The 24,086-nt window shown below is 41.1% G+C and overlaps 1 protein-coding gene across 1 annotated transcript; it reads right to left on the reverse strand.

Annotated features, from left to right (window-relative positions):
• Positions 1–703: 703 nt before the first annotated feature.
• On the reverse strand, positions 704–22,865 carry gask1a (golgi associated kinase 1A). The gene is made up of 4 exons (XM_052023523.1): positions 21,672–22,865; positions 13,052–13,174; positions 4,915–5,018; positions 704–905 (listed from the first exon to the last, which is right to left on the reverse strand). Exons 1-4 carry the CDS (start codon positions 22,863–22,865, stop codon positions 704–706), a joined length of 1,623 nt encoding a protein of 540 aa, XP_051879483.1.
• Positions 22,866–24,086: the final 1,221 nt, after the last annotated feature.

A 24,086-nucleotide genomic window follows, 5' to 3' on the forward strand; every position in this document is an offset into this window, starting at 1 on the left:
TTGCTACAATGTAAGATTGTCCTTTGTGCCACTCCTGTAAATCCCCACACCAAACAGAATCGGTGAATGATTGGACAGCTCTGGGGGTTTGATGCTGAGGGACAAAGGGTTGGAGTTGCTGGAGATGCCATTTTAAATTCTTAATTCCCAGTTGGAAATTAATCACAGAGCGATTAGTTTAAGGTAGTTTGCAGAAATTTCAAAATCAACAGCAAACTTTAATAATAATCTTTGACCAGCTCACCCTGTTTGCCTTTGCTGCCTCTGCCCCTGACCCAAACTCCACCTCTACTTGAGATGGAGACTCGGCTATAATGCGCAAAACAATTTAATGCCCCTGTCTAGGAGAACTGGGCGAGAGAGGAGTTGAACAAAAGCAGGAGAACGAATGTCCTTTGAGAACTGCTGAACAGTTCCACATTTTCAGTTCTTACTTCAGATTTCCAGCATCTGCAGTATTTAGCTTTTCAAGATGAATGTCCTTTCCTGCTGTATGCCCTGGAGAAACCTTGGTGAGCTGTCAATGCAGTCACGTGCATTAAAACAAACTTACAGCAAGCATGGGATTGTGGATTTGACTCTACTCATTGCAGGAGTCCCATCACGTGTGGAAGATAAGAATTAAACAGTTAATTCCTAGGTTAAGCTTTCCAACTCTGGTTTTCAAACAACTGGAGCAACACATCACTGCAGCCTTGTCTTGTCAGTTGTGAACTAATTTTATGTCTTTCTCCTGGATGTAGTTAAGCAGTAGCTGAGCCCTTTTTTCTATGACCTGAACCAACTTCTTCAGCCCCTTGATCCCATTGTGGCTGTCCCAGAACTCCCTGTCCATACTCAGGGACTTCAACAACCTGCTCTGTAGGCATCCAGACTGTAAGAATTTGACCGCATGCGCAGGAAACCTACAGAAGGAAGAAATGTCAGAATTAAATGGTGAGAGCTGCCTTAAGTCAACCTTCTCTATAAACTTCAAAGTCAAAGTCGACTTTATTGTCATATGCACAAGTACATGTGTGCACAGGTGCAATGAGAAACTTACTTGCAGCAGCATCACAGGCACGTAGCATCAGAAAAGCAGCATTCACAAGAAAAACATAAATTAAACATAAGTTAAACAATTTTTACAAGAAAGAACACAATTTGAACAAAAAAAGCATGGTCCATTTTAGTGCAAAGTGATCAAAGTGGTCATAGTGTTGCTAAACTGTAGTGATTAGGGTTGTGCTGGTTGATTTGAGAACCGAATGGTTGAAGGGAAGTAGTTGTTCTTGAACCTGGTGGTGTGGGACTTCAGCTTCTGTACCTCCTGTCCAGTGGTAGCTGCAAGAAGGTGGCATGGCCTGGATGGTGGGGATCTTTGATGATGGATGTTGCCTCCTTGAGGCAGTGCCTCCTGTAGATATTACCGATGGCGGCGAGGGATGTGCCTGTGATGTATTGGGCTGAGTCCACTACTTTGTGTAGCTTCTTACATTACTGCGCATTCAGATTACCGTACCAGACCATGATGCAACCAGTCAGGATATTTTCAACAGTATATTTGTAGAGGATTGTTAGCATGTCCGGTGACAAGCTGAACCTCCTTAATCTCTTAATCTTAAACTTCAGCTAATCCTAAACTCTTCTGCCTGTATCCAAATTTACTCCAAATCATACTCACCTACATGGTTCCCAGACCAGCAATGTATTTAAAAAATCTCATCCTTTTTAATTCCCAGTGTGACCTATCATTGTAATCATTTCCCCTTCTATAACGCCAAGATCATTTTGCTTCTCCAGTTCTACCATATTTTCTTTATCCTGCCAGCTATCTGGGTTCTATGCTCTGGAATTCTCTCCCTAAACACCTTTGCTTCTCTTCCTCCCTTTAAGGTGCTGCAATAAATGTATTCCTTGAATAAGCTCTGGGGGATAAAAGTCATTGGATTACTATGTTTAAGACAGTATATAAGGCTGTTCAGAACAAAACCACAAGAATACAACTTAAACAGCCTCTTAAATCATTTAATTTTTTATTAAGATTGAGCCTAGGACAGGGAAACAGGTGGTCCAAGTGGTCCATGCAAGTGTTTTCATTGTACAAGATCTTCCACCTACCCTCCTCAGTCCATAGCCCAGTATTTGTGATCAGAAACAAAGGGATGGAACTCACTGTTTATTGTGGTGACAGTTTACCACACATTCGTGCTGCAGCTGTCAATAATTAGAACATCATTTTAGCATACTGCACACTACAAGGGATCTGGATCTGTATGCAGCTCTTCAGCCAATCAGACTGAAGAATCCTCACTATGCAGAAAGAGAAATAAAGGGAAGGATACGACTGATAAATGGAAAGAAAAACATGAAAGAGACAAAAATAAAAAATATTAAAACTTTTTATAGTATCTCCAATAATTGCATTTGAAGGATTAACAATCCACATTTGTCAAAATAAATTTTATGGACATTTTTCAATTTTTAATACTTATCAAGTTGATAAAAAATATTTACATCAGAATGTATCAACCCTAAACTAGTATAGAACATGAGTCATTAACTAGTGGGTAAATACCAGAACTCCACATTGTTACACAGATTTCATTGCTGAGGATCTTGCTGGGGTAGCAGTATACCTCCGCCAATGGCGGAATGGGGTAACTTGGATAATGTGTTTAAGTGAGCATGTGAAGACTGTGGAGGTTCATAATAATGAGCACTGACAGCCTCGGTTATTGTCAAGGTATAGTCCATTACTTATTTTCTTAGTGACACGGAGATGTGACAAAGTCACCCACAGAAACGTGTTTGACAGTGGTTTGGGAAGAACCTGGTGCATGAGTTAAATTCATTCAAATCTAATTGCTACCCTAGTTTTGTCAGTTGTACGTGGCTCAGATAAAAGTCACAGTAAACTCAAAACAGTTTGGGCAGAAGGCTCACAATACTCAAAGAAGATCTGTTTGAATAATTCCACTGCTGCTCGTGGAATCCCAGAGTGAACTGGTTTGAATGGCTGGTTTTATATATTAAAGTATATTTAGTCAAGTTCATCCAGGAATGTGGGCAGATGAATCTGCCTCCTCTTACCTCAGTAACTTAGAATGTCTTTCTAAGCTGACCAGGAACCTCAGTTCACAATAAACAAACCAGCTGTGTGATTGAGTTATGCAACTCAATAAAATCCAACTGAATACTAAACCTCTGCAGTGCGTGCAGAATTTATGCCTCCATATGCACTGTATTTGGACAGCACTGCTCAGCATTGCAACTGACAGCTTAACTGCACTGCACCGCATTGCACACTGCATCCAGTCAACATTGGAAGCTGCATTTACACGGGAGTACATGCATTGCAAAATGCAAATGTAGTGTACCCTGCGTTCTCATTGGAGGGCATCATTTGGAAATAGAGTATCACACGTCCATGGATTTTAAAATGGCAGTGAGTGATTACAACAAGAATAAAGAGAATGTACAAAAAAGAAGTAACTGCAAAAGGGAATGGGCAGACAGATAATGCAGAAAGATGGAAATAAAGTTAAGGCTCCTTGTCGCCTGTTTAGTTATAAGTTGCAGACTGGAACACAGGAACTGAAGTCATAGTGTTATACAGCACAGGAACAGGACCTTTGGCCCTGCAATCTCTGGCCTATCACAGCAAGATTCATGCACATATGATCCCACTGTGCACCTACTTTGGTTCTCAAATTTTCTGGAGAAATATTGTGTCATAGAGTCATAGAATCCTGCAAAGGTCACAGGTCCTTTGGCCCACTTGTCCATGTCAATCATCAAATATTCAACCACACTGATCGCATTTACCAGCACTTGGTCCATAGCCTTCCGTGTTCAAACACACCAAAGGCTACAGAGGGGTCAAGAAGCAAGGGGAAGGGAAGATTGCCTATGCCCCAGTGACACAAGATAGACTTTGATAAAGAGGTTTAGGGCCTTCTGAGGTCAGGAAATGTGCTATAGAAACAAGTTTGCTCAGTTGTAGCTGGGTTTTAAGGGTAAGAAACAAGTTTTTATTGTTGAAACTATTCTTAATTATTTATGACTCTAAAACACTTCTAAGGCCTGTGAATGTGGTACATTCTCACTGCCCAGAAAGTCAATTTCATGTTTTTTTTCAGCATTACATAAATGGAAATTGATTTTTTTTACAGTAACGATTTAGGAACAGCTTCTTCCCCTCCGTCATCAGATTTCTGAATGATCCATGAACCCAAGAACACTACTTTGTTATTCCTTTTTGTTTGCACTATTGATTTATTTTGTGATCTACAGTAATTTTATATCTTTGCACTGTACTGCTGCTGCAAAACAACACATTTCAAGTGATATAAATCAGTGATAATAAGCCTGATTCTGATTCTAATGTTAATGATCATTTCTGTGTCGTTTCAAGTCAGATCTGACATGATCTGATCCAAACCCAATACTGTGGTCATGTCTCTATGGATTAGATAGTCAGGCTCTTGTCACATCTACCATCCATCAGTTCTGGTGCTCCCCCCCAACCCGTGACTATGTGCTGGGCTGGAATGCCCTATCATCACTCCCCCATCCTCCCACCCGGTCCCCTCAACCTTGGGCCATAGCATAGACCAATTAGAATATCCTGACATTTGCAACCCCCGGCCCCCACTGAAGCTGGCCTCAGAACACTGTAGTGGGTGTCACATCTTCAAACTCAGATGTGTACAATGCCTGCTCAGTTCTACCACAGGTGGTTCATTATGTTGCACTGCTTTGCCCATCTAACACAGCCATTCAGGTTCCAGATCATGCCTTTTTCTTTTAGCCACTGTCTATTGCTCAGTTACTGTAGAGAGAGACTAAAACATTAAATGGAGCATTAAAAAATTTTACATTTGGGAAGCAGAAACTGATACTTTGGATGCATGAAACTGAGGACATACTTACTCATCAATGCCCTCCAACAGTCTGAAGTTGAGGTTATCTTTAGCCTGGAGAAGCCTTCCTGCATTGTCTATGTAGACGAGCTGAGATGGATTGCCTTTTCGAACCTAATGTAAGATTTTATGCCCATTAATGATTACAAGCAGTTTAGAATCTTGAATCCTTTAATCTGCCAATACCCCAAGTGTGATAAGTTATTTCATAAGCCCTGGTTTACCTTTCATGATTTGTTTTTGTGTTACAAGGGTGGAGGAGACTGCAGATTGTGGAGCCATAAACACAAAGGGCAGGTTTGGCATTTCCCCGCATCAGTGCACTGACCATGAACCTCACCCACTGTTTGGTGGAGTCAGGGTGAGGTCATAATTTGAATGCCAATGCTGGCAGCTCAGCCCACTCCGAGATCCTTGCGCTCCCACACAAGGATCTTCAGCTTCTCTCAGGCAATATAGTGGAATCCACCTCAACAACAACTTGAATTTAGAAGGCACCTTCAATGGCAAAACAACCCAAGAACAGTATAAGACAAAATAAACCAACAATCCACATAAGGAGATAAAATAGATTGATTTGCAAGGTAGGAGGAAGAGAGAGAAGTGGAGAGTTTTAGGAAGGGAGTTCCAGAAGTTAGGGGCCAAACAGATGATGGTGGATTCATTAAAATGCAGAATATCAAAATGCTACAGTTTGCAAGGTTGTAGGCATGGGGAAGATTTCAGAAATGAACAAGACCAGGGATTTTAAAACAAGAAAGAAAATATTAAAATTAAAATGCTGTAGTCCTGGGGGGCCCCACCAAAGTGGGAGAAATGGGACTTGTTTAGAATATGAGTAATAAGGAAATGGGTGAGCTCAAGTCTATGTAGGACAGAGGTTGGGTATAATACAATTCGAACAGTCAACTGCATTTTCTTTGTCCAAGAAACAATAAAAATATAAAGAGATAACATTGAATGGATTGTGGGAATTGTAGTCCATCCAAATGATGCAGCGCATTCTTGACAAGCTAGCTGGATAATTTATCATGGATCATTATTAGAAACCTGGTATCTGAGTTATTGCTGCTTTGCAAAATTCCTGGATACTGAATTTTCATTGGAAATCTTATGTTTGCACTGTCTGTTGAGGCAATTAACAAATAGATTTGATTGCAAAAATTATCTTAAGCAATTTCATTGATTCCCCCTTTACTTGGACGGTTGCCTGCTGAGTGTCAATTCCTGACTGCTGGTTTCCCTTCCTTGATAGCTTTGTTGATATTCTCTACACATTCTGGTGTGACCTGTTGGTTGATGGAATAGGTTTTTGATCAAATTAGGTGCTTCAGCAAACACTAGAAATGTGACAAATGTTTATTTGATGCAGGCTATCTGTCTATCATCATTGCCAAGGGCGTAATTCTAACAGTGGTGTTCCTTTGAAGTGGATCTTGGAACTTGTGTGGAACAAAGACAAAGGAAAGGAGCAGCTGGGGTAAATAACCTGATTCTGTAAATTATGTAGCTGCCCTTGGAGATACCTGCAGTAACTTCAGTGGCAGTCAAGTTGAGTTTATTGTCATGTGCACAAGTACGATGAGGTACAAGTACAATTAAAAACTGATGGAACAGATGATCATCTCACCATGTTAATTCTCAACTGTGAGAACAAGTTTGCTATCTGGCCTTCTGGTGTGAAATCTCTGTCTTCCCCTTTAAGACCACAGACATGAGGGGACTACCTGCCAGAATTTCCATAACACTGCAGGGATTGGCCAAGGATCTAAAACAATATTTCCAGTTCCAATGACACCCAGTTGAGGTGCTCATTCTATGCAGTATTCTTTATTTGCTGACTGCCACTTCTCCCTGGGCAGTGGATGACTTTGGCACCTATGTCCATGTAAAGGCAGTGACCGGTCTTTGACAAGTGCAGAAAACTGATCTAAGAAGCAGCCAAGGATTGACAACTCAGCATTCTATAACACAATTTTTTTAAACCACTGCAGAGGACATGGACTAGGTGAACACACTTTCAATTAATTTTTATGTCAAGTATATGACTGAGATAGTTGTTTCATCTTTATCATGTTCCTGTTGAAATGGAGATGCTAATTGGATTGAATTTTTCCCATTTGACAGGCTTACTAAGAGACTGGGTGTTAACGTTTTATTTGTGCAATGAATTTAGTGTGAAAGTAAAGTCCTGTGAAACTTCTCATGAGGGATTAGAGTGTTGACTGAAAGCTTGGTAGAATAGATATATCTTTATGGGTGAAAGAATTCCAGGGATAGGATTCACTGGCCAAAGGCTCTGTACCAATGGTGGATCAAAGGAAAGAGGCAGAAGAATTGAGTGCTGGTGTGGATCCTGAAATGATGGAGATTGCAGTGATATGGTGGGATGAAACCACACAGAAACATACAAGGACTTAATATTTAGAGGTGGGAGATGGAGAGCATGTGGTATCATCAAAGACTAGGATATTAGTGTGGAGGACTTGGTGTGTCCAAGAGAAATATGGAACAACTTTGCACAAATTGGAGCATTCGTAGGGTGGAGAAATGAAGCATATGTGGGGTGGGTGGCCCAGTGGGTAGAGCCGCTGCCTCTCAGTGTCAGAGACCTGAGTTCAACCCTGACCTTAGGTGCTGTCTGGGTGGAGTTTACATGTTCTCTCTGTGACTGTGTGGGTTTCTTTGGGTGCTCCAGTATCCTCCCATATCCCAAAGACATGCAGGTTGGTGGGTTAATTGCCCTTTGTAAATTGCCTCTAACATGTTGTTGAGCGGTAGAATCTGGGGGATGTTGATGAGGATATGGGGAGAGTAAAAACAGGATTAATGTAGGATTAGTGTAAATCAGTAGTTGATGACTCAGTGGGCCGAAGGGCCTGTTTCCATTCTGTATCTCTCTATAACTCTAGCAAATAGGGCCATCTAGTCTAGAGGTGATAAGCCATGCATGGTGGTGGAGTGACAGATACAGGGCTTCGTGATGTAGTGTGGAGAATGTGGGGTCTACAACCAAGTTTAGGACTGAGCAGAACAGAAGATGCTGAGATCTTTCTAATGTTGAACTGAAAAATCTGTGACTGATCAAAGACTTGAAGCTGAACAAACTGTGTGATAGCATGAAGGCAGCTGAGGTCAAAGGTGCTAGTGGGTAGGCTATGCCAAGTGCCATAACAGTAGAATCTGACCCTCTGCCTGTGGACAACGTCACCAAGGGACAGACTGTCGATGAAGAAATGGAATCTCCAATCCCCAGAATTGTGGTCTTTTGGACTCAGACCTATTGTCCAGGAAGTAATCATGATTCCTCCATCTGTGACAACCTACAGCTTCTTGGTCAATAAGCTGGCCACAAAGGAAGGAAATGGAAGACTTTTGGGAGACCAAAACTGGAACAAAATTGTTTTGCAGCGTACTTCTCTGTCTCCTGTGGTACCAGCCTCACTCTGCACTTGTAGCAAACTTGGCTCAAAGCTGCAGAATCAGAACTGGGGAACTGACTTAATACATGGTATTTTGCAAAATCAGTAAAATTGCACCATCAGCACAGGATTATGTGATTGTGGAACTGGAGCAGGTTATGTAGGGAACTATCCATGTTATTGGGCTGGAACTTAAGGCTTTTTCCCTTGGGGTTTCTGCTTAATTGAGCTGTTAATTTGCCAGCACCTCTTCTTAGAACACAGCAGCTGGGAAAAAAAGGCCAGCAAAATCCATCTGTGAATGGGCCTGAAATGAACTATCACTAAATCACCATGGCAAATTAACATGAGAGGGATCCATAGTCAATTGTTCTGCCCAGATGGAGTATCTTGTTGTTTATTCTAGTTTAAAAAATGACAAAATTAGTTCTCCTCTTCTTGGTTTGCCCAATGCATGAATTGGCAAGCAACCTGGTGTTGATGTCTTAGCAATGGCACTCTGAAAGATGGCCAGCACTTGCAAACAGCACCTGTTTATTAATCTGTTTTTGTCTTTGCCTGTCATTAGCATACCCTGCAATGTATTTGAGATACATGATCACTGTGTGAGGAAGCATGGGCATAAATCTGTATCCTAACACACTATGGGGCACTGTGGTGACACCAGGAAATACTTAATGCAAACATTGCCTTTTCCCTCCTAACATTCGTTTTCCTTGCATTACTCTAACATTTCTCTATGGGTTTTCTTCCCTCCATTACTTGGTCATGCCCAAAGTATAAAGTTCTGGGTGGTTTATCCTGCTATGTAATGGATTGTTGGTCTCACTTTGTGGTGAGCCGTACCATTGGGATGTGCACTTTGGTGATTGCTGCATCTGGATTATATCAACATCACACACCAATGTTGAAATTGATGGTCAGGATGAGACCTGCCAGTGTTTCAAGTCTGCCCCAGGAACCTTGATAGCTGGGGGATCTTGGGAACTAGACCCCTATCATCACAATATAGGGGCAGAAGTAATCTTGAACTTGCTTTGTCATTCAGTAAGATCACAATTGATCTTTTACCAGAACATTTTCCCACTCTATCCTCTTCTGTTTCCTTCAGGGTCCAAAAATCTATCAATCACAGTCTTGAATATACTCAACAATTGAACATTCAGCTGTCCAATGTGGCGAATTCTAAGATTAGCAGCCCTCTGAGTAAAGAAATAATTCCTCAGCAGTCATATATCCCCAACTCTTTATCCTGAAACAATCAGGATGCTTCTGTTCTAGACTCTCCATTCAAGAGAAATGGCTTCTCAGGACCTACCCTGTCAAACTCTCTCTGTTTCCACAAGATCACCCATCATCTTCCTAAACTCCAGAGCCTTTAGATACCTAAGCTCCTGGAAAAGGCTCTGTACTTCTGAGTTGTGACCTGCAGGGCCATAAATCAAGTGACGGGAGATTGGCTGGCTACATATTGCCCAGCATGAACACAATGGGTAGAATGGCCTCCTGACTTTAAATCTTCAGTGATTCTATGAGATGCTTTTGTGCAATGATTTGTTTGCAGAAAGTGGGTCATCCTTTTATTCAAGGATCTTGATTAAAAAAAATCACCTAGAAGTGAATGACTGGCAATAGATTAAAATATAGCTTGTAGCTTTGCTGAATAAAGGATCTATGTGAACAAAAAAATTAAACATGATTTGTACCTAGTGATTGAAAATTCAGACTTTTCATGAATTGTAAAATCTGGACTATATTAAAGAAAATGTACAAACTGGATAAAAAGTAACAGAATTTGGGATAAGTACTTTCAACAGATGCACAACTAAAATATAGATTCTGTGTGGTTCTTCAGTGAAACTTCAGGATATGTCTTACTAGAAAGTATTTTTATCATTTATATTTCTCTGCAAGACTCACAAAGATAACCCTGTTGGGTTTTGTGATGTTTATCCGAGGTAAGCCAATATGGCACAAATGTGCTCTGAATTCCACACGCGTGCCAAAGGTCATTGGACATGCACCAACAATATCTGGGACTTCCTGAGTTTGGGCTGGAGGCAGAGCCTTACCAAACCAAACTTTGACAGGGATCAGTGAGTCTGCACCAAATCACTCTCATGTATAAATACAACAGTTGTCAACTAATCACGGTTTTGAAGGCTTGGCCAATATTCTTTCTGGATGCAGGCACAGATGCCATGGGCACAAATCACCAACTCAATTTCTGTGTAGCATTACAATTGGGATGGTTACCAATCATCTGTTGTTTGCAGAGCTTGGGTTGCCACTCAAGTCTACTCAATGCTGCACAACTTTGCCACTGGATAGTGACAGCAAAGTGCAAACAAGCCTCAAGTCAGGGTCATGAATGACTTGGAGATCTAACAGGCTGTTGCTGTCTTATCCACTTGCCACCCATGTGTTCTAGGTGGCAGAGCTGGGAGGTGCTGTCAAAGATGCTTTAACAAATTGCTGCAGGACATTTTGTAGAGAAACTACAGTGCACATGCGTTAGAGTGAAAGTTTAAGGTGGTGGATGAAGTGACAATTACAAGGACTACTTTGTCCTGGATGATATCACACATGTGGGAGCTGCATTATCCAGGCAAGTGGAGAGTATGCCATCTAACATGCCTTGTTCTTCGTGTAAAGTCTTTGGGGAATCACATACCACAGCATACCCACAATTTGTAGTTACTCTATTTACATGGGTTGTTGAAATAAGTTTCTGCTGATGAGCTATACTGGTTTGGAGTCTCTGGGTATAAAGATCATGTAAGGAGTCCGAAAGTACTGGAGTCACATTTAATTACACGGCACAATGTCAGGTATGGTGCATTGCACTTACTGGCCTACCTGCACTTACTGTCCAGAGTAATGATAATGCACTAGCAAGTTGCCAGCAACAGTGAAAAAGAAGGTTCCACTGCCCAGTAAGAGGAGAGGGAATAGTTGATGTCAGTTGCATGTTGAAGTCCCACTCAGGGACTTAAAATCAAAATCTGTGCTGACTCCCACATTGCTAACCCACCCATCTACATTTTCATCCAAGTCATTTATATGCATCACAGACAACAGCCCCTGCAGAACACCGCTGGTCACGAACCTCCAGCCACCCAACTCGGGGCAGGTCCTGTCCTACAACTGATTGAGTTTTTGAGGAGGTGACAAACATGATCAATGAAGGTAGGGCAGTGGATGTTGTCTACCTGGATTTTAGTAAGGTCCCTCATGATAGGCTGATCCAGAAGGTTAAGATGCAGGGGATCCATGGTGACTTGGTAGTTGAGATTCAGAATTGGCTTGCCCATAGAAGACTGAAGGTAGTGGTGGGTAGTGGTGTTATTCTGGCTGGAGGTCCGTGACCAGTAGTGTTCCACAGGGATTTGGGATGGGGTCTCTGCTATTTGTGATGCATATAAATGACATGGACAAAAATGTAGATGGGTGGGTTAGTAAATTTGCAGACGACACAAAGCTTGGTGGAGTTGTGGAGAGTGTAGAAGGCTGTCAAAGGATACAGCAGAATATAGATCAGTTACAGATATGGGGGGAAAATGGCAGATGGAATTTAATCCAAGCAAGTGTGATGTGTTGCACTTTGGGAGGTCAAGTGTAAGGGGAAATTATACAGTTAATGGCAGGACCTTTAACTGCATTGATTTACAGAGGGGATCTTGGGGTCCAAGTCCATAGCTCACTGAAAGTGGCCACACAAGAAGATAGGGTGGTAAAGAAGGCATATGGCATGCTTGCCTTCATTGGTCAGGGCATTGAGTATAAGAGTAAGGAAGTCACGTTGCAGCTATATAAAACTTTGGTTAGGCCGCACTTGTAGTATTGCATGCAGTTCTGGTCACCCCATTACAGGAACGATGTGGAGGCTTTGGAAAGGGTGCAGAATTGATTTACTAGGATGCTGCCTGGATTAGGGTTTCTGAGCTGCACGGAGAGGTTAGACAAACTTGGAGTGTTTTCTCTGGAGTGTCAGAGGCTGACAGGACACCTGATAGAAGTTTATAAGATTATGAGAGGCATTGATAGGGTACATAGTCAGAGTCTTTTTCCCAGGGTAGAACTGTCAAGTACTAGAGAATATGCATTTAAGGTGAGAAGGGGAAACTTTAAAGGAGATGTGCGGGCGTGGTAGAGAGTGGTAGGTGCCTGGAACAGGCTGCCGGGGGGACTGATGGAAGCAGATACAATAGTGGTGTTTAAGAGGCTGTTAGATAGATACATGAACATGCAGGGAATGGAGGGATAGGTATTACGTAGAGGCAGAAGAGAATTAATTTAATTCGGCATCATGTTTGATGCAGACATCATGGACTTAAGGGCCTGTTCCTGTTTTGGACTGTTCTATGCTCTATGTTATATTGCTGCACTGTTGGAAGTACCAACTTTCACATGAGCTGAACTAACGCCCTGTTTGCTCTCTTAGGTGAATGTAAGGGATCCCATGGCATTATGTAAAGAAACAGATGGGTCTATCTTGAGCTCAATATTTAATCCTCAATGTACATCTGTATAATACATTATCTGGTCATTAGCTTGCTGTATATAAATTGGCAACTGTATTTTCTACAACAGTGACTACACTTCAAAAGAATGTTATTGCCCCTAAAATACTTTGGGATATTCTCAAGTTGTGAAAGATACTATATACAAGTGAGTTTCTCATTTTGCATGGGACCATTCTATAGTTTCCTCTTACCAACATACCAGGATATGGACAAGAAGTTGCTCCTTAAGGTTGCTACATTTTTCATGTAGCAGATCTTCTACACAGGGTTCTGAGATTTCTGGGTTAAAACCGCAACAATGTCGATCCAGGCGATCGTGAACCTGGAGGAAACATAATCTTATTATACATAGGCATTTTCCATATGTCTAGAACATCTCCACTTTTTTCAAAATGTAGTAAGACATCTGCCAGTGATGTTGTCTCTCAGAAACCTGGAGGTATAGAGAGAATTTAACATAAAAATTCATTATAATATTAACAAAATTCAATATAATATTACAATATTATAATAGAACTGTCAGCCAGTGTTACTCCAAGGATGCCTAACTGTAACTCCAAAGATTTAAATACATAAAGAATGGGATGTTCCATCAATGTGTGGAGAACATGACTCTAAGGAGCTCTGGGTGATGTGAAATTATCTTGTTATTGTTCTGCATGTGCACCTTACAATCACTGCCAACAGACCTAAATCAAGTCTGCCAAGAACCTGAATCTGACGTGATGAAGTGGGATATTGTGCTTACAGAATGACTAGAGCAAAGAGGGAAGGCCTAGTGCAAATTGGGTAATCATTTTGCAGAATACCTCCCCACAACTCACCAGCACGACCCTGTGCTTTGGTCATTTGTCACTTTAAGTCATTATCTTTCTCCCACTCTGATCTCACTATCATAGGCCTCCCGGATTGTTTCAACAAAGCTCATGATAAGATCAGAGAGCTTCATCTTCTGATTAGGGATGTTATAGTTTCCCAGAATCAGCAGTGAATTCAACAGTTTCTGATAATCAACATTCCTGCACTTTTATTCCAGAGTTTCAGCATCTCTTCCAAATTCCTTTGGTAAATTCAGATGATTATTCTGCATTTGACCTCCTCTTGGGTTTACTTACTTCACACTTCTGTCATTGAACCTGTACTGCTTTCACCCTTGTTTCCAGGTCCTCTTTAGTTCAGTCCTCCTTCCCCTTATTTCTCTGCATCTGAGAATCTGCTTATCTTTAGGTATTCCAAGTACTAATGAAAGGTTATTGGCCTGAAATATTAGTTCTGTTTTTCTGTTCACAGATGCTGCCTGAATTGCTGACTATTTTAATTAGTCAGCACTTTTGAATCATCCATTTTTATTTCATAATAATAGAACATAGAACAATACAGCACAGGAAAGGCCCTTTGGCCCATAATGTTGTGCTGAACTAATTAAACCTTTGATTCCTAATTAACCTAATCCCTCTTCCCTACTCTTCTCCTCTTCCCCACTCTTCCTCACATACTCTCAGCATTTTGCTTTTAATCTTAAAGATAATAAAGTATAAAAAATGTACAAGAGTCAGACATGCTTAAATGAAAGGGATATTGTAAGAGGTGAAGGATATTGTAAGAGGAGAAAGAAGGATTGCTAATATTACTTGGAGGGATCAGTGTACTGTTAGTAGGTGGAATATAAGGCTGGGACTGAAGATTAGATATGTGTAGATGCCAGAGGTGCCAAATAAATTCCTTAACTCAGTCTTTACAAATAAGGATTGTGGCCATATTCCAAACCAAGTCACACTGACTCGGGAATCTCAGAATTGACATCAGTAAAGTATATGTTGTGAAGAAACCAAAAGAATTTTATGTGTACTAAATGTCTAGGCCAGATGGGAAAGATCTTAGAATAAGAAACTTTGTGACCAGGCAAATCTTTTTGGCTCTCCTTCCCCTTCTGAACATCCATTCCACTTTAAAAAAAACCTCTCCATAACTCCTCTGAAAGAAATTAGTTTGTGTAGTTATTATTCCATTATCCCAAATCTCCCTTCCCCAAAAATATTGATCAAGTGATTGATATTTGATGTCAGTCTAATGTGTAAACTCACCTTGAATCATCTCTTTTAAAGGACACTGTCCTTGGCAGATGTGGTGGGGACCACAGGGTGTGTGGATAGAAACTTATTTCCATCTGTACTTTAGTGCAAGACATATAAATTTTATACTTATGTCCTTCAGCCCCATTGTCCAGGTTAAATGGAGAGGCATCTTCAATTCCTTCTCTTCCTTGGATTATTTCAAGGTTATTTGTCACATCTCCCCTCTTTTCTCGATGGGGATCAAGTTTAATTGCTTAAGGTTTGCTTCAGCTTAATCCCCAAAAACCTGCAATCATCCTGTCCATTCTTCCCTGAACCCCTCGGGGTGTGTCCTTTTTGAGCTTTGATCACTACAACCCACGGAAAATTAGAGGGAGGAAAAATTGTTTTCTGAATTTCCTGTTGGATTTATCATTAAATCTTATTCATAACTATAAATTTGGCCCTGAATTCTAGTATTATCTGAAAATGAAAACTGTCTCTGCATTCACCCTACTGATATCCTTCCTAATCTTAAAGATCTTTATTCTGTTTCTACAGTACAACCAACAGTGGCAGGAAGTAATAACTAACTGATTGGATCCTGACTGATTTGATTAATCCTATGTATCTGGCACATACCATCTCTAATACCAAACAAAATAAAAATTCTTCAAAAATGCTCACAAGCCAACATGAAATTGTATAATTTTTACATAATTAATAGTCTCAAAATAAATTTTTAAAAATACCTGGCTTTTAGATAGTTTCCTTAATGTAGTAAGACTCCCCAAGAGTTTCACAGTGGTGTTAACAGAATAGTCTGCACATAGATATTAGATGGTTTAGTCAGAGGTAGGACTTCTGAGTGGTGGAAGAAAAGATACCTGGAGCTTGGAGTGCCTGATGGCGTGGCTGCCAAAAGTAGACTGAAGTCAAGCAGGGATTGAGAGAGGTGCACAGAAAGCTTGAAGTGTTATCGGGATGGAGGAGCTAACAGGATAGGGAGATCAAGGCCACAGAAGGTTTGGAAACAAAATGGGAATTTGGAAAGGAAATTTTCACATGTTGATGAATCAAATGAGGAGAATGAAGTTTTGCTGGCTCTTCTCCCTTTCCTGACTCATAGCCACCCTGGGACGATTTCATTTGACCAGAACAGGGGGTCGTAATTCTAGGTAGTAAGAAATCCAATGGAGAATTTAGCCAAGCTGTAATTAGAATGTACAACTTGCTACCACAAGGAATGATTGCGATAATCAAATAGCATGGGTGTATTAAAGAGGAAGTTGGTAAGTCCATGAAGGGGAAAGGAACACAAGAAGATGCTGACAGAGAAAGAGGAAAGGAGGTGTGGGTAGGCTCAGGTGAAGCATAAGCAACTGCCGAGTACCACATGGGCCAATAGCTTGCTTCTCTGCTGTAAATACAATGTAAATTTTACTTAAGCAAAATATCCTGGTCAGCTTACTGTGTGAAATGGCTGACAGAAGCAAAGAATGTCTCCATTTTATTTAGTTAATTTTGAATGACTGAAGCAGTCTTGGATTTTGTTTAGTGACATGTTGTAATATGCTGTGAAAAGTTCAAAACTGAGCAGATACACTGAGGGCAGCTAACTACAAGTAAATGGGAACACTATTCATTATAAGTGGCTGGCTGGTCTCTGAGTAGACACAGTGCTGTGAACAACAATGAAAGATCCACAGATCACATCAGCTCAGATCTTATAACCTTCTCTTTATCACTTCAAATCTAAAAAGGCTTTCTTAATTGTAACAAGTGAGCATTTCAGATATCTTTGACTCAGTTTGTCAAATTAGACATGGAAAAGCTTCAAGGATTATCCAAAGTGGTACTGTCCTCATTATTGGGGCTGGAGATGGGGTGTGCTTGGTCAGAAGTATGGTGAATCCAGTCACTTTTGAGTTTACTCCATGATATGTCTGATAATGGAAATAATTAACTTACAGCCCAAAAACTAGTCATCTGGCTCAACAGGTCTATGCCAGCAGTTACTCTGCATGTAAACATCCTCCCATCTCACTTCATCTTAGCTTAAAAAAGGTAAATGTCTCTTCTTTTACTCTCTTGTGTGTTTATCTAGCTTCCCTTGAAATGGAACTAACCATCTCTACTTGCTCCTTGCAGGAGTGACTTCCACATTCGTACCACTCTTTGGATAAAGAAGTTTCCACTGAATTCCTTACTGGATTTATTAGAGGTCTTGTATTTACATTCCCTACTTTTGGACTTCACCATAAGTGGAAATCATCAAACCGATCTGCATGATTTGCTGGGACAGTTAATGATTAGACAGCAGGCTGGTTTATTGACCTACAGGAGTAGAAAGGCCACCAAAGGCTTGGATATATATTGATACCATCCAAAGAACACTGCTGTAATATTGCCCCTGGCTCAGTTTATCAGCTCTTGAGTTTTTTTTTAACTACCTAAAGGTTAGAATATTCCAATGCTTTCCTCACTGGCATCCCAACAGGCACTCTCCATAAACTTGAGATAATCTAAAATTCTGTTCTATTCCTGTGGTGAGTGAACAGGGCTTGGTGTGTGTTAAAGTTGTCATCCTTGTTTTCAAACCCTTCTACCTTTAATATGCTCCAGTTCTGGCTTCTTGAGTGGACCTGATGTTCACTGTTCCACCACTGGTTCAGTTGAACGGAAGGAAGCTATTGAAATTATGGCAGCATCTATGTGCTCAGTTGAGGTCCCTAATCTTTCCCCTGCTCTCTTTTGCTTGGATTCTCTCTACAGACACTGAAATCCCAAGAAGCAGTTAATCAGAAACTCTACTTAAGTAAATTGGTTTCTCCTTGATTATGGGCTTCTGCACACATAAAATAAGTGATAAGACCAAAATATGTGCAATAAATCAGATGAAGCATACCATTCTTCAAGAGTAGTCACCTCTTTTAATGATGTGTCTTGCTGTGGACCGGAGAATACATAATGAGTTGTCAATTAATTGTAGCTCAGTAATAGCATTCTCTCTTCTCATTCAAGGTTATGGGTTGAGAGTGCAAAATCTTGGCGAATACTGCAGTGGAATCCCAAGGAAGTGCTACTCTGGCAGAGATGCCCTTTCTCAGAAAAGGTGTTAAAGAGAGACCCTGTCTTCCCATTCAGGTGGACATACAAGAACTATTCTGAAGAACAGTAGGAGAGTTCTCCCCTTGTCCTGGCCAATATTCATTTCTCAACAGCATCACTGGAACACACATTAACTGGTCATGATCTCACTGTTGTCTGTGAGAGCTTGCTGCATGCAACTTACCTCCTGCGTTTCCTGTATTGCAACAGCTACTACACATTAAGAGAATTTTGTTGGGTATAAAACGTTGGGTATATGTGTCCTGCAGTTGTGAGAAGTGTGTAGAATTGCAATTTTTTCCTTTTTCTCTGAAATCCTCCAAAAATTGGACTCTTTTAACCCTGTTCCTAGCACAGTAATTCATAGGTCCTTGTTTCAGAATTTGATCCTGGAGGAGGTGCATCTTGACTGTGGGATCAGGCTCACATTGATGGCCAGACACCCACTTGCTGGAGCTGAAGAGGACAAGAAGTATTGGGTTGCAAGTGAATTGTAGGACAGTACTTTCTTGCAGATAATAGAGCCCCGGCTCGCACTACCAGAGACTTGGGTTCAATCCTGAGCTCAGATGCTATCTGTGTTGAGTTTGCACATTCTCCCTGTAACCACATACATGTCTCCCAGGTGCTCTGGTTTCCTCCCACATCCCAAAGACATGTGGGTTAGTGGGATAATTGGCCACTGTAAATTGTCTCTAGTGAGTAAGTGAGTGGTAGAATCTGATGGTGCTGATGAGAAAGTGAGGAGAATAAAAAATGGGATTAATGCAGGATTAAGGAAGGACCTGTTTCCATGCTGTATCTCTCTAACTCTATGAGGAAACCATTTGGACATTGTTTGTTATTCAGCAGAAAAAAATTACCAAACATATTTACTCTTCCCAGTGAGCCAGCAGAGCCTACCATGCTCCTGGAGTCTTAAGGTGGCGGCGGAGAGCATTGCAATGGGAGGGAAAGGCAACTCCTGAGGCAATTACTTATCTTTCCCTAAGTAAAAGTAAGGTTAATTTTCCACTCTCCATTCAGAAGGAGCTGGCTCCTCAGGATCCTGGGGGAATTGACTCTGTTGAATATGTAGGCGGTCTGACTCATGACCACAGGTAGCTTGGACAGGAAGAGAATGCTGCACACAGATTCATAAAAATAATGTACAGCTGGAACAGCACCCTTACCAAGTGTGTGGAGGTAGGAACTATCTCCACTTCTCTGATCAAATATTAGACAAGGGAACCGCAGGCACCTTGAATAGTTAGCTAAATACGTTTAGATTCTCTGTGGGGAAAAGCATATGCTTTTTATCAGTTGTTGTTTCAACATCAGGTTTTCATTTAAGTTATCAGGAAAGTTTGTTTCAGTATTTGGTCGTGGTAATTAAAGTCTGCTATGTAGAGTCGTGACTAATCAGTGAATTGCTTCCAGGCTAGGGCTTTTTTTAAAAGACTATTTAATGAATCCCAGCACTAACACAACAGCTGCATTTTCAGTCTTGTACTGCAGAGCTTTTCGTTTCTAATATCCGTATCAGTCAGCAGTACCTTAGTGTTGTTATTTGGCAACTGCTACAAAAAAACCTTGTTACTGTGTTTCTCCATGGTTTATTTTCAAGTATTTGTCATTGTGCCATGTTGGGCTAATATCAAACCAGAGACTGAGTGGAGGAATAGTGGTAAACCTGGAGAAATTGGTTGGCACTGTTGGTACCAGCAGCTTCTGCTGGGGAGCCATCTTTTAATTCTGCCTTCTTCAACAGCATAAGTCCAAACTCTGAACCTGGAGATTTGTTCATACCAGCTTGCTATCCTGAAAGAAGCTGAGAATGATGCCTGGACCCTTGGTGGGGCAAGGATTAGAAATCAGTTGTATTCTAGTCCCACCTTTAATTCTTTCCCTCCACCCCTGTGTGGAACTGGCACTCCACTCCATCTGGTGATGGAAGCGAAGACTCTCATTCCTCTATATCATTCCGATGCCTCCAAAAACTCTGTGGGTTCTGAAGCCCCCATTTTTGTAAAGTGCATGTTATGATCTTCATTTCTTTAACTCACCTGCACCATTTCTGGTTTGGTGGCAGCAATGGCAGATCTTCCTGTCCTTGAACAATTAGGGATTCCCTTCCTGTTCTCCGGGATCCTACTGAGTTCACATCAAATGGACCATGACTTAGGAAAGTGGTCAAGGTCAAATGGGGATGCAGTTTGACCAGACTGTAATACTACCCACAACATAAGAACCTAATTCACCGTTCACTAACAGATAACTGGAGACTTCTCTGCATTGGTTTTCCAGTGAACGAAGAGCCCGGGAGACAGGCAAAGTCAATAGCTTAAGATGCACTGTGCATCCTACTGACACTAACCACTGAAACTGTCACAGCTTGAAAAAGTAGACTAGTGAATTGCCCTAACTATTCTAGCATACGATTGCATGTGTCAGGATTTATGTGTAAATTGTGAGTTGAAGGCATGTGTGAATGGTGTCCCTGTATGGTAGTGTGGTGGTTAGGCCATAGATTGTCAAACTAGATGCCCAGGATATTGATCTAGAGATGTTTGAAATTAATTCAATTAATTAAATAAATGGAATTTAAAAACATGGTTCATTAATGGTGACCATAAAACTGCTGGATTGTAATAAAGACCCGTCTGGCTCACCAATGTTCTTCAGGAAATCTGTTATCCTTCTCTGGTCTGCCCACGTATGACGCTAGACCCACCAACAAAGTTGATTTAGTTCAGGAGTAATTGGGAATGGACAATAAGCATCGGCCTTGCTAATGCTATTCACATTCCATGAACATGTCATCATGTGTAAGGCGATGTGTGTTAATGGATGTGACTGTGTATGTTAATGCATATGATTTTCTGCATGGGTAAGTTAATGTGTAAAAGAGTATGTGTGAAATACAAGTAATGAATGAGTTTGTGTCAGATTGTTAATGTGTATATTACTATGAGTACATGCTTGCATGTAGGCACAAACTATTTCAAAGCCACTTTGAGTCATGTATCATGTGAGTCTGTAAATCAGACTGCAATCCCAATCATATTGGGGAAACCTGATTTGATATTTTTTCACCTCAATTTCCTATGGCAAAGACTTGAATAGGTGCATTAAACCACCAAAGGGCATGACTGCATGAGTTAATGAGTGTGTACAAGACTGTACAAGTATACAGCATTGTGAATACACAGGAGGGACTTTCACAACGTATACAATTGAAGCTGAGATTCCTCACCCAACCTCCTGCTGCCCACACTGTCACTCTCCTGCTTGATGCTATTTTCATACTTACTGCTAGTTAATTTGCCTGTTTCACACTCCTTCCAACTGACGGATCACCAGTGTAAGTAGCTTCTGTTGCCCTCTTGATCTTCAAGGTGCTATATGAGTACAAACTGTTATCATCCTCACTAAGCTTGTGTGTTGCATGCTATAACTGCAGAAGCCATGGAGAGTAACATAGGCCAGTTGTGTGATGTGATAACAATACATTTCTCCATGTGGGAATCACCAGCTAACTCATGACTCGTATCCAGTACTTTCTCCTGGCATTGCAAGAATTCACATGATTTGTGGATTTACCACCCATATGTTTTCTTTTGATGTGTAAATTTGTTAAAGGATTGTGAAACCCTTAAAAAAACAGAACCTTACCTGTAATAGAAAATCAAAGAGAGCTAACCTGCCCCACTCAGAGTGCTTCACACTAAGGCAGGGCGTGCTGTGATTTCCGTGAGCCTTGTTAATGCTGCACTCCTGTCGCAGCACTGCTTGGTACTGAGACCAGCTCAGTGCAAATGAATTTTGGTCATTGTCAGGATCGTCCATATGCTGAATGTCTGCATCCCACCAAACAACTGGCCTAACCACTCCATTTGTGAAACTGTACGGCAGCAATTCTTCACTAAATCTTCTGGCTACAACAGGCAGACTCCTGTTTAGACCCAGCACTCTGTCCAAATGGAAAGCCAAGACTTCATTGAGATCACTGGGCCGTTTTATCAGACCACACAGTCCCTGCTGACAATACTCCACGAGGTCATCAATTACAATGGGAGAATGAAGGCTGAGGCCTACTTTCATGACTTGTCCATGGCCTGGTATCCGTGCCTTTGCAATCACTGAACCATCGGCCAACAGTTTCATCTTCTCAATATCACTCGAATCAAACCAGTGTGCGGAATCCTTATGCGGCCTAACACTATTTCCTGTGTTGGAAATTGGTATGCCAATTTCGTCACAGGTCTTCGGCTCAGGCACCCACCTGTTCACCAATGAAATACTGCGTCTCTTGTTTTTCCCATTGTTGGGCAAAGACAGATCCGGCTTCTGCATCTTTTCACTGCTAAGGATTTTTGCAGGTCCTTTGTATTCATTATCTCTAATCATCTGAATAAGCTTTCCATTCTTATTTATAGGGAATTTAAACTGTGGAATAGCTTTTTTAGTGACACTGGCAGTCTGAATATCTGTTTTGCATTGAATTTGTGGAAAGTGTGTATTCTTCATTATGGTTGTATAATTCAAAGTAGAAGATACTTTGGACAGCTGCCCAGGATCTTGGGAGTCCACTGTTGTTCCATCAGACTTAGAAACTTGAAAAATTACATTTTCTGTCAAGGACTGATAGCATATAGAGGGAATCCTTGAGGTCTCTTCAACCTGAGCCAGCTCAGCAGCCTTGTTGACTTTCTGCCTCCAGCTCTTCAGAACTTCAGGCATCATCATCTTTCTAAATTTCAGTCTTTTCTGCAGTAGTTTTTCTCTACCTTCCGATACATTGGCTGCTTTAGGCATTTCTCTGTTGTTGTCTTTCTCCTGAGCTGGTTCTGAGAGATTGTGTGGCATATCACTTGACTCCCACCTCCCTAGATGCCTTTTTCCCATTGGTAGTAATTTGTCGTGTCTGTAGAAGGTATTTGTTTGCTTGGGGAAGGAGCCAATGTTTCTCCACAGTCTCCTTTTCTGAGTCAACTTTCCCTGTAGCTGGCTGAATGCTTGATAATCAAGCCCAGGTACATTGTCATCAAAATGAAACGATGGAAAAATGTTTATCGCCACCATGGATAGGGCAGTAAAGAAACAACAAGCAACCACAGGCTTCGTCCTTAACCTTCTCTTCAATGAAAATCTGGGTACCTTTATAGAGAGACAAGGAAACCAATAATTCAGCCAAATGTGGATCACTGCTTCACAAAAATCTCATACCACATTACCACAGCAATTGGAAAGGATTGGTGGAAAATGCTTTGGTTTGAAATATTAATTTTAACCAGTCTCTCTGTCTTCTGACCTGCTATTTCCAGAATTACAGTTTATATTTCAGATTTCCAGCATCCGCTATATTTTATTTATAACATGTATATGTTCTGTGAATGAAGGTTCAGAGATAATACTTAGCAACAAAACATAATAAAATGTGTTAATCCAAATAAGCAGCAGCAATGCAGAGTTTATATCCCAGAGGCAGGTCCACAAAAGCCTCATTACCTTACTTTATTTCACATATCCTTACATAATAGGAGGCCATTTTGGTCCATCGAGTCTATGATAGCTCTCAAAGCAATCCCATTCCCCCACACTGCAACCACCCTGTAACCTACGCTCCCCAGATTCTACCACTTACCTGCACACTAGGGGAAACTTACAGAAGCCAATTAACTGACAAACCTTCATGACTTTGGGATGTGGGAGGAAACTGAAGCACTCAGGGGAAACCCGCATGGTCGCAGGGCGAATGTGCAATCTGTACACAGACAGCACCGGAGGTCAGGATTGAACAGGGGCGACTGGAGCTGTGAGGCAGCAGCTCTATTAATTGTGTCACTCACAAGAATATGCAGTATATTTCTCATCTGTATGTATCTATCTTTCCCTTATATGCATCTTTACCACCTGCCTCAACCATTCCACATGGCAGATGGAATTTAATCCTTAAAACTGTGAGATCATGCATTTTGGGAAGTCTAGTAAGGTTAGGATTTGAGGCACCTTGATGTATATGTCCAAGGATCTCTGAAGGCAGCATTGCAGGTTAATACTGTGCTTAAGAAGGCATAGGGATGCTTG

The sequence above is a fragment of the Pristis pectinata genome, chromosome 9 (assembly GCF_009764475.1).
Source record: "Pristis pectinata isolate sPriPec2 chromosome 9, sPriPec2.1.pri, whole genome shotgun sequence".
Classification (NCBI taxonomy): Eukaryota; Metazoa; Chordata; class Chondrichthyes; order Rhinopristiformes; family Pristidae; genus Pristis; species Pristis pectinata.